This window comes from Vulpes lagopus, chromosome 8, assembly GCF_018345385.1.
Source record: "Vulpes lagopus strain Blue_001 chromosome 8, ASM1834538v1, whole genome shotgun sequence".
In the NCBI taxonomy this organism is placed as follows: Eukaryota; Metazoa; Chordata; class Mammalia; order Carnivora; family Canidae; genus Vulpes; species Vulpes lagopus.
The window spans coordinates 127,325,766-127,336,499 of NC_054831.1; the positions used below are offsets into that span (position 1 = coordinate 127,325,766).

At 36.8% G+C, this 10,734-nt stretch overlaps 1 protein-coding gene across 23 annotated transcripts in view; it reads left to right on the plus strand.

The window, feature by feature from the left end:
- The window catches only part of HP1BP3 (heterochromatin protein 1 binding protein 3), a 40,335-nt gene extending 30,512 nt beyond the window's left edge, over nucleotides 1-9,823 (plus strand). For all 23 annotated transcript variants that reach the window (XM_041766166.1, XM_041766176.1, XM_041766182.1 and 20 more), the window contains 4 exons: nucleotides 3,857-4,016; nucleotides 5,660-5,771; nucleotides 7,460-7,573; nucleotides 8,010-9,823. In XM_041766166.1, the coding sequence (XP_041622100.1) occupies nucleotides 3,857-4,016; nucleotides 5,660-5,771; nucleotides 7,460-7,573; nucleotides 8,010-8,304 (681 nt within the window). In that variant the 3' untranslated portion in view covers nucleotides 8,305-9,823. The remainder of the gene's footprint in view (nucleotides 1-3,856; nucleotides 4,017-5,659; nucleotides 5,772-7,459; nucleotides 7,574-8,009) is intronic.
- Nucleotides 9,824-10,734: the final 911 nt, after the last annotated feature.

The window sequence follows — 10,734 nt, forward strand, 5'->3', positions numbered from 1 at the left end:
GTGTGGTCTTGCTGGACTGTAGGGTAAAGTTATGTCGTAAGAAACTACCAGACTGGCTGCATCATTTTACACTCCTAGCAACAAAGTGTAAGGGTTCTAGTTCCTCTATGTCTTTGCAAACACTTGTTACTGTCTTTTCAAAATTCTATCCATACTGGTGGATATAGAGTGCTATTTCATTGTGGTTTGGGTTAACATTTCCCTAATGATTGCTGATGTTGACCATCTTTTCATGTGTTTAGTGAACATTTGTTTATTCTTTTCTGGTAAAATGTCTATTTAACTCCTTTTCCTGTTTTTAAAGTTGGATTATTTGTCTCATTGAGATATAAAAGTTATGTAACTAGATAAAAGTTCTTCACAAGATAAATGATTTGCAAATATGTTCTCCTAATCTGTGGCTTATACTTTCACTTTCTTAATGGTATCTTTTGAAAAAGTGTAAAAGTATTTAATTTTAATGAAGTCATTTTTTTTTTAAAGATTTTATTTATTTATTCATGAGAGACACACACACAGAGAGAGAGAGAGAGAGAGGAGTAGAGACACAAGCAGAGGGAGAAGCAGGCTCCATGCAGGGATTCCGATGTGGGACTCCTTTCCGGTTCTCCCGGGATCACCCCCTGAGGCCAAAGGCAGACGCCCAACCGCTGAATCACCCAGGCATCCCCAGTTTATCATTTCTTAAAAATTGCTCCTGCTTTTGGTGTTATAGTTAATAAATCAAAGCCTAACTTATGACCACAAGATTTTTAGGGTTTTTTAAAAGTTTTTTTTTTTTTTATAGTTTAGCTTTTACATTGAGGTCTATCCATTTTGAGTTTTGTTTGTGGTATGAGGTAAGGATATAAATTCATGTTCTTGCATGTGGATACCAAATTGTCCCAACATTATTGAAAAGACTGTCCTTTCCCTGCTGAATTGCCTTGGTATCTTTATTTAAAAAGAAAAAAAAAATTGACCATAAGTATTAAGGGCTTATTGCTGGACTCTTGATTTTGTTCCATTGATCTATATGTGAATTTTTTTTTTTAATATTTTATTTATTCATGAGAGACACACAGGGGGCCGGGGGGGGGGGGGGTTGGTCAGAGACATAGGCAGAGGGAGAAGCAGGCTTCCCGCAAGGAGCCTGATACGGGATTTGATCCTAGATCCCAGGATCACACCCTGAGCTGAAGGCAGACACTCAACCGCTGAACTACTCAGGCATCCCTCTATATGTGAATTCTTAGGTCAAAATCACACTGTTTTGATGACTAACTTTGAAAACTTTGCAGTAAATTTTCAAACTGGGAAGTGTTAAAATGTAATTTAAAAAAAAAAACTGTTTTGATTATTCTGGGTCTTGGGCATTTCCCATATGAATTTTAGGATCCATTTGTCAATTTTCACAAAAAAGCCAACTAGGATTTTGGTAGAGATTGCATTGAACCTATGTATCAATTTTGGAAGAATCATTTTTTATAATGCTGAGTTTTCTAGTTCATAAATACTGACTGTTTATTTAGATCTTTAACTTCTCTCAGCAGCATTTGTAGTTTTCAGGATAAAGGTCTTACATTTCTTTCGTTAAGTTTATCCCTAAGTATTTTATTCTTTTTTCATGTTATTGTGAATGGAAATCGTTTCATTTTTTAGATATTCCTAGCCTATAGAAATACAACTGATTTGTCTACTGATTTTATATTGATTCAGTTTTGCTGAACTCATTTACTAGTTCTAGGAGTTTTTTTGTAGGCTTCTTAGGATTTTTTTTTTTTTCTTCTTAGGATTTTTAGTGGCTTCTCTAGGATTTTCTGTATACAGTCTCATATCGTTTGCATATAAAGACCATTTTACTTCTACCTTTCCAACCTGGATGGATGTTTTGTTTTGCTTTTTTCTTGCCTAATTGCACTGGTTAGAACCTCTAGTACACTGATGAGAGCAGACATCCTCATCTTGTTCCCCATCTTAAAGGGAAAACATCAAGTCAGCTGTAGGTTTTTCATAGATGCCTCTTATCAGGTGGAGAAAGTATTTTCCTTTATTACTTGTTTGTTGGGAGTTTTTATTATGAACAGCTATTGGTTTTGTCGGATGATTTTTCTGTCTCTTGAGATGACCCTGTGGTTTTTGTCCTTTATTCTGTTAATATGGTATATACATTAATTGATTTTGTGGTAATTCTTTAAAGATTAGTTCGTCATGTGGAACCTGAGACCACATCAGTGAACTTTTTGTACTCATGCCTTAAAATTTTTGGTCTTAAACTTTGAGTGGATCTTTTAACCATGCATAATTTCATAACATGGTCATTTGGAAAATAGTGGTTCACTGAATTATGCAGATTATTAAAATACCACATTTCATCAAACAATAACAAAAGTAACATTAATATCACCCACTTGCCTCATCAGAGCAGTGTTTAAGTACTAGGAAATTACCAAGCTCACCATGGTGTAAATACAAATGTTCTATGATTTACATTTTTTCTTGAAAATTTGAATTTTATACTTGGCAACAAATACAGTTAGTTTTCCTTGAAGGGAGAGGCTTATTTAATACATTTCCAAGAAAATGTCTACCAGATGCCCAAGTCTGAGTAACTATAGTTTATCTATTAGTTGTTCCTTCAAGGAAAAGGGGATGTTCATGAATAATGTAGCTGGTTCTGCTCACAACTCAATCACTCAGGTGCTTTTCCTTGAGACCCACCATCATACCTTTATATCAGCTGGCATGCTTTATGTGTTCTTCCCATCTCATCCCATAAAATATCAAAAAAGAGGGATCCCTGGGTGGCGCAGCGGTTTGGCGCCTGCCTTTGGCCCAGGGCGCGATCCTGGAGACCCGGGATCGAATCCCACATCGGGCTCCCAGTGCATGGAGCCTGCTTCTTCCTCTGCCTATGTCTCTGCCTCTCTCTCTCTCTGTGACTATCATAAATAAATAAAAATTAAAAAAAAATGTTTAAAAAATATATATATCAAAAAAGAAATCCACTGGCATTGAGATTTAATGAAATAATTTTGACTACTTCATCAAGGACATTCCTAAGGAAAATGGACTTTTTTCTTTTTAATCACAAGTGGATAGCAATAGAGAATACAGTAACTGCTGGTACATTTTTGTGTCTCCTCCTTGATTTACACTAAGGTGGCAGCAGTTTTACCCACCATTGCTTTTCTCCCGTTAGTGCAAATGTTACCACAGTGAGAAAGGCACATCACATCTTAATATTATTATGAAAATAGTTTTGACCTTGCAGATCCTCTGAAAGAGTCTCAGGAACTCCAGAGGGTTTACGGATCACTCTGAGAATCTCTAGGCTATACCTGAGTTTGTCCTTTTACCCTTTTGTTTATCGGTTCTGATCTTTCTTCCCCATCCTTTTATCCTTGGAATATGCTATGTAATTTTCTGTTGTATGATACCCTGCATATTTATCAAGCTTTTTTGTTGTTGTTTTCCTTACAAGATTAAAAAAGTTATTATTTTTGTAACTATACGTTTTTCAGATTGAGACAAAGGGAAGTATTCTCAAAAGTGTCTTTATTTTGGGGGAGCATAACAAGTTAACTTGCTAATTGGAGTAGAGCCGTCACTCTGTGTGAGGTAGTGTAGCTGTTGCTGTTTTAGGTTGGATAGAGGGGTAATTGGAAAGAGGAAATATCCTTAGGAGGGTTGGGACTCCTCAGTTTGATTGAATACCTGATGAGTGGGAAGAGAAAGTCCCTAACCTGACAATTTATTGTAAAACATATCTGTGCTAATGCAGGAACTCCGACCCACCTGGTGCAGAGGAGTCTTGTCTTGACCTGCTTTGGGAGAGTGTTGTCTTGATGCTTTTCTCTTCCTCCTTGGAAAACAGCTGAAGAAATCAGGGGAGAAACCCCTGCTTGGTGGAAGCCTGATGGAATATGCAATCTTGTCTGCCATTGCTGCCATGAATGAGCCGAAGACCTGCTCCACCACTGCTCTGAAGAAGTATGTCCTGGAGAACCACCCAGGGACCAATTCTAACTATCAAAGTAAGACTCAGAGCTGTGTGCATTAACTGGGATCAGAGGAATTATCTTGTGAAAGATTTTAGAGCTCATGCTATTAATGACAAGGCATTAACTACTGACTGTGAAAACCAAGAGGGGACAACAACTTGACAAATTTCTTATATATAGAAAGAAAAACAAATGATCAAGGTTCATCCTTAATTTACAATGTCTACTGAAGAGCAGGATTTGGTTGTACTTTGCTGTAAAGGTTTTTCTCCTATATGTTTTTACTGTAATTTAGATAAATCTTTTTTGGTTTAGAGCACTCTCAGATATAATAGCTTTTTGCCTTTCTGAATGTTTACCAAAACATCTAATTTCACCTTGAAACTGAGCTGGTGTTTTAAAACACGGCTTGTGTTATTTCTCATTGCTTTAAGCCCTAAAACAGAAAATACTTTTATTTAGTAAAGTGTATTTACCCTATAAAGTGGTGATTTGAGATGAAAAACCTCATCCTAACAGCTCTATCACATGCGGATTAGTGAGGCTGGCTATTTTCTCAGTGGACTACTAGAATAGAGTGGTGTAGGGTAAGGAATGTGGAAAATAAGTAACAAAATGCAAACTGGACTGTATAACTTTTTTTTTTTTTTTTTGGACTGTATAACTTTAATTTGAAAGTCTTACTATTGACTTTTAGCATACATGCAGTATGAATTTTTTAATGTTATGAGAGATTGCTTTCTGATAATTTTTTTCATGTTACAAAACAGTTCTATGTGCCTTTTTTTTTTTTTTTTAATCTGTCCTTCCTTAAGATATGTATTGTGTTCAGTGTGCATATTCACCCTTATAGACCATTTCGTGGGATCCCTGGGTGGCGCAGCGGTTTGGCGCCTGCCTTTGGCTCAGGGCACGATCCTGGAGACCCGGGATCGAATCCCACATCAGGCTCCCGGTGCATGGAGCCTGCTTCTCCCTCTGCCTGTGTCTCTGCCTCTCTCTCTCTCTCTCTCTGTGACTATCATAAATAAATAAAAATAAAAAAAAATAAAAATAAAAATTTAGACCATTTCGTGATTTTCCCTTTTGGTTGAATATTAGAAGAGAAGGTGAAGGTGGTTATTAATATTTCAGTTTCACTGATACCGCAGCTATGTTTTGGACACTGAATCATCGTAAGATGTAGTTTTGATGTGTCTTTGTATGAAAGATGAGAATTGGTGAGGCCTTTAGAAGCCATGGTATTGTTCTGTTACTGTTTGCTGATTCATGAGAAATCGGTTTTGTTGATATTCTGCTAGATGATTTTCCTAGTACAAAGGGGTATTCAGTGGATGTTTCAATGAATGGAGAGGAGAGATTTAGTTTTAGGTTGGCTGTTAATCATTTAGTTGCCACTGTAGGGCTGGTCACCACTCTGGGCTCTTGTTTTCCCTCCTGTGAAATGAGGAACTTAAATGGTCTCTAAAGTCTCTTGCGGTGACAATTTAACTCTTTTCAAATTTATGGATGTTTAATTGTTAAATGAATTATCAATCACTTTGACCACAAAGAATTCCCTTTGCACATGTCAACTAGTATCTGACAGTACAGTAAATTAATGTATAACTGATTGTGGTTGAGGTAATTATCAAATTGAATAAATCACTTTCTTCATTTCTGAATTTTTTGTTCAGTGCATTTGCTGAAGAAAACTCTGCAGAAATGTGAAAAGAATGGGTGGATGGAACAGATATCTGGCAAAGGATTCAGTGGCACCTTCCAGCTCTGTTTTCCCTATTATCCCAGGTAAGCAGCTGGCCCATAATGTGAAGTGTTGATCATTGTAAAATTTAAAATCTGATTTTAGGTTACAGGCTTGGGTTTCATGTACTAACTTACTACTGTTGTTATACTTGAAGATAAAGACTGATTTTAGGTTACAGGCTTGGGTCTCATGGATTAACTTACAACTGTTATTATACTTGAAGATAAAGACTACTTAAGGCAATGTTGCTTTTCTGTTTTGGGTTTTGTTTTTTTCTTTTTAAGTTTTATTTATTTTTGAGAGAGCGCATGGAGCAGGAGGGGAGAGGGAGAGAGAAATCTCAAGCAGACTCCACAATGAGCATGGAACTTGACACAGGCTCTCATGACCCCTGAGATCATGACCAGAGCCAAGAATTAGATGCCTAACTGACTGAGCCACCCAGGCACCCCTAACTAAGGCAGTATCGTTTATAGAGTAAGAGCTTTTCATGTAGGACTAGAGCTTACTGTCAGCCATCTATTCCTAAAATCAAGCATTGAATTCTGTGAGTCCGTTGGCCATTTTTATATTCATTCGTTTTTTATTACGTAAATGATAATGACAAAAAGATTATTAGCGGATTAGATATGTTTTAATTGTCCGTCATTCAAGGAGGGAAAGCATTGGCTGTTTCCAAGAATCCTAGTCTATCTTCTCCATACTGTAGAAACAGGGAGGGCCATTTCCTTGAAAACCTCTTATATCTATAGTTTATTACTGAACTAAAAAATATATTGAGCACCTCCTGTGGGCCAAGCATTATCCTATGTACCCATGCAATGGCCTTCTTATTCTTTGATTTCTGGTAAAGTTCCATGACCTGTACCACTAAAACCCTATTTTAGCAAAAGTATAGTGTAGTTTCTTATATTGTACCTTGTACACAAGCCTAGGTGTTATTTGGTTGTGTGTTATTTGAATTTTTCAAATTCTTAAAGCCAAATACATAAAATGTTAAAAAATTTAAGGACTTATTAATCAATGGGATCAATATTTCTATCAGTAAGGGGACAGAAAATTAGAAAATACTTACTGAATTTCTCTAAAACTTAGAAGAGATTCAGCCTTTACATTATTTTGAGGCTTTTTGCCAATATCATGAGGGCAAAAAATGTATACTCCTCTGCAGACTGTTTGCTGCCTTATAGACAATTCACTGCTTTATATTCAGTGGCAAGTACAGTGCTGGACACACATCAAGAGCTTAAATAATTATTTATTAAGTAAATGAGTAAAAATTGGTTTTATTAAATGGCAGGAGGAAGGGAAAGAATTATGGTCTGGGACTTTTATAGATTTGTTACAACTTTGTGTGTTCAAAATAGGTTAAACTGTAACCTGATAGGGCAGCCCAGGTGGCTCAGCTCTTTAGGGTGGCTCAGCTGTTTAGCACCACCTTCTTACCAGGGCGTGATCCTGGAGACCCGAGATCGAGTCCCACAGCATGCATGGAGCCTGTTTCTCCCTCTGCCTGTGTCTCTGCCTCTGTGTCTGTGTGTGTCTCTCTCATGAATAAATAAATAAAATATTTTTTAAAAAAATAGACCTGTAACCTGATACTTGTAACATAGTATTTAGGGAGGGCAGGCAGATGTGGAATGTCCAGGAAAGAGCAGCTAGGTTCACATTTTTCCCCTGTCCTATATGGGACTTCTCTTTTACCTAAGTTTTCTTTTTCTTTTCATAGCCCAGGAGTTCTATTTCCAAAGAAAGAGCTAGATGACTCAAGAGATGAGGATGAAGAGGAGGATGACTCCTCAGAAGAAGACTCTGATGACGAAGAGCCTCCACCTAAGAGGAGGTATGGATGTGTGGGAGGCCTTTCTACCTTAGAGCTAAAAATGGCAGTAATAGTAATCGTGTCTTAACAACTCAGGATCCTTCTCAGAAAGTTCTTTGTGTAACATTTGAACTTGTCTTCTTGAAAATTCAGGGACTTTGAATTTAGGAAGCCCTGTGAATATATAATTTGCCATTTGGTCTGTTTGGCTATCCATAGTTTGTTATTCAAAGAAAAATAATGCCATATTTTCCTAGGAAAAACATGAATTATGTATAGACTTTCATGAATTGGTTGAATTTTTACACAGTTTTAGTAAAGATTCTAATCACATTCCTATCCTTTACATAGGTGACTTTTACCTACACTAGATCTTTTCTGGCAAAGTATCTGGTCATCCTGGCAAAGTGAATCTCTCCAGTACTAAGTCATAGCCTTTGCTCTTTGGTTCTCACAGGTTGCAGAAGAAAACCCCAGCCAAGTCATCGGTAAAGGCTGCATCTGTGAAGCAGAGAGGGTCCAAGCCTGCACCTAAAGTTCCAGCTGCCCAGCGGGGAAAAGCTAGGCCCCTGCCCAAGAAAGCCCCTCCCAAGGCCAAAACTCCTGCCAAGAAAGCAAGACCTTCATCCTCAGTCATCAAGAAACCTAGTGGTGGCTCTTCAAAGAAGCCTGCAGCCAATGTGAGAAAGGAAGTGAAGTTGCCCAGCAAGGGCAAAGCCACCATGAAGAAATCTTTCAAAGCAAAAAAGTAAATTTTATAGGAAAAAAAGGGTATCATGATAAAATTCAGAATCTTATTTTCTAAGGTCAGTGTGCATTTGTTTTAGTTTTGATGCTTTTAAAATTACATTTTTTTTTCCTCCCCCATGAACACTGTGGGGAGGGAATATAAATAAACCAATTTAGGCATTTGTTAGCTTTAGGTGCTGTTCTTGGTGCCTGCCCCTTCCCTCAGTCATTTTAATTTCTTCGATAACTCTGGTTTTCCTGAACTGTATAATCTACATTTGTCATTTTTTTTTCTCCCTCCACCCCAACCATCTTTCTTTTTTTATGGTCAGCTTTGGCTTTTTTTTTTTTTTTTTTTTCCTTCCAGCTTTATATAAACAGCTGCAGAGATTTTTATATTTGTAGAAAGCATCAAGAATAGGATGCTGGTCAGGTGCTGGAAGTAAACAAGAGGCAGTATATATAGCACTGACTGAATTGTAAAGCCTTCTGCCTGGAGACTTCAGTTATAGCTATAAAATAATCTTATTTATAAAACCACTCCACTAACCCTTTCTCTCCAACTGTGTAATTACAGAGACATCTTAGCTTTGGGAATAAGCCAAAAAACGTTATAATTTCATTAGGTTCTGAAGACCTGTAACTCCTTTGGGCCACTTTCACATTGGTCAGTTTCCCCGGTATTTTTCACTGGCCCAGGGCATTGCGTTCTCTCAACCGCAAGCACAAATTCCCTCCACCACTTGTTTTTTGAAGGGGAAATACAGGAATATATTGAATTTGTGAATTCCGGTGTCACCTGTGTTACCAAAAACCAAAACATATGAAATCTCCGTGATCAAATGTTTAAATATATTTTTTAATATTTGGAGCATGAGTTGTCATTTCCAGTTTGCCTTTTTTATAAGGAAATGTTGGAGAGTTACATCATTGCTAATGTAGAAATGTTAAGTGGAAAAACACACAATTTCCTAAAATAAACTAAATTCCAGATCATCTGTGGGTTTTTTTTCCCCCTCCTTTCTTTCCATAGCACTTTTGATATCAAGCAAGTGGCTTCCTTTCTGAGATATTTTAAAAGAAAAGAAAAAAAAAAAAGCAAATGAAGCCCAACTACCTAACCCTTTCTCATTTGTATTTGTTTTAGTATTGTGCAGTTGTGTTAAATAGTATTAGCTTTCTACTTGGGAAATACTGATTTCCAGTTATCATTTATCTTCCCTGTGGCACTTGACATTTTAATTGTCTTAAACTTTTTGGTGTATCCTTCTGGCCCCTTTGAGTGCTGCCAGAGGCAAAAGACGTTTTGTTTCATTCATTCCACTTGCATTGTCTCCTGGGATCTCATCTGCAGCCTAGCGTGTGGCTGGGAAATGGACTTGAGAAGATTGGCTTGAAGTAGATCCTTAATCATGTGTGATCCCATCATGAGCTCATTGGAATTTGTGTTGCATGTAAGGCAATCTTTCCTGTTGTAAATCTTCCTTTTTTTATGTACATATATTTTGAAAAATATGAATAAACATGAAATTTTAAAGCTGCTGAACTGTAGCTTATATTTAAAAAATTCTAGTGTATCCTTAGAAGTAGCTAAGGTGCAGTCACTTGAGTCTTTTCTACCCCTTGGAATAGCTGCCATTCATTTTCCTTTTTATTTTCAGTTTTTAAATTTCTTTAAATTAAAAACAAAATTATAGATTTTATTTACGAATAATCTCTACACCCAGTGTGGGGCTTGAATTCACAACCCCGCGAGAGTGCAGCTCTACTGACTGAGCCAGCCAGGGGCCCCCATCTTCCTTTTTAAATACAAGCTCCAGTTTATTTGCTTTTGAATACTTTATATGGATGGTAAATGATGTTTCTAGGTATATTGAACCTGATTGTTTAATGAACAAGAGGATTTAAAAAATCATTCTGCGTTTTACAATAAGGTCCTTGTTTTCAAGATCATAGATTCCAGTTTTTTATGTTTTTAATGTTAAGATATATCCTTGGATTAGAGAAAAAAAATACAGCACTACCAAAGGATTGATAAACCCTACAGATCTAATCTTAGAAAGTAATTCTCTTTTCTGTTATGCTATTTGGCAGGTAATATATTATGGTGTTGGGTACCTGTGCTAAGAATTTGTCTACTCTTCTGAGATCAAAAATTGGAGGATTTTGTGGTTTTCTTTGTTTTACAGTACCACTTTTAAAACGATACCCTGAACAATCACCTGGTAGCTATATTGTACATCAGGTGCTCCAGCATAGTGTAAAATGTTTGGACCAGATCATTTGAGATCCTTTCCAACTCTGACATTGTGTTAATTGTACAAAGTTTAGGTAAGGACAAAATTGTCTTTGCTTCAGAATCATGTAAAGGGAAAAGACAAGATGTTCACTACATTCTTGAGTGAAAATCCCCACCATCAAAGACATGCACCTTACTTATGTTAAGATAAAGG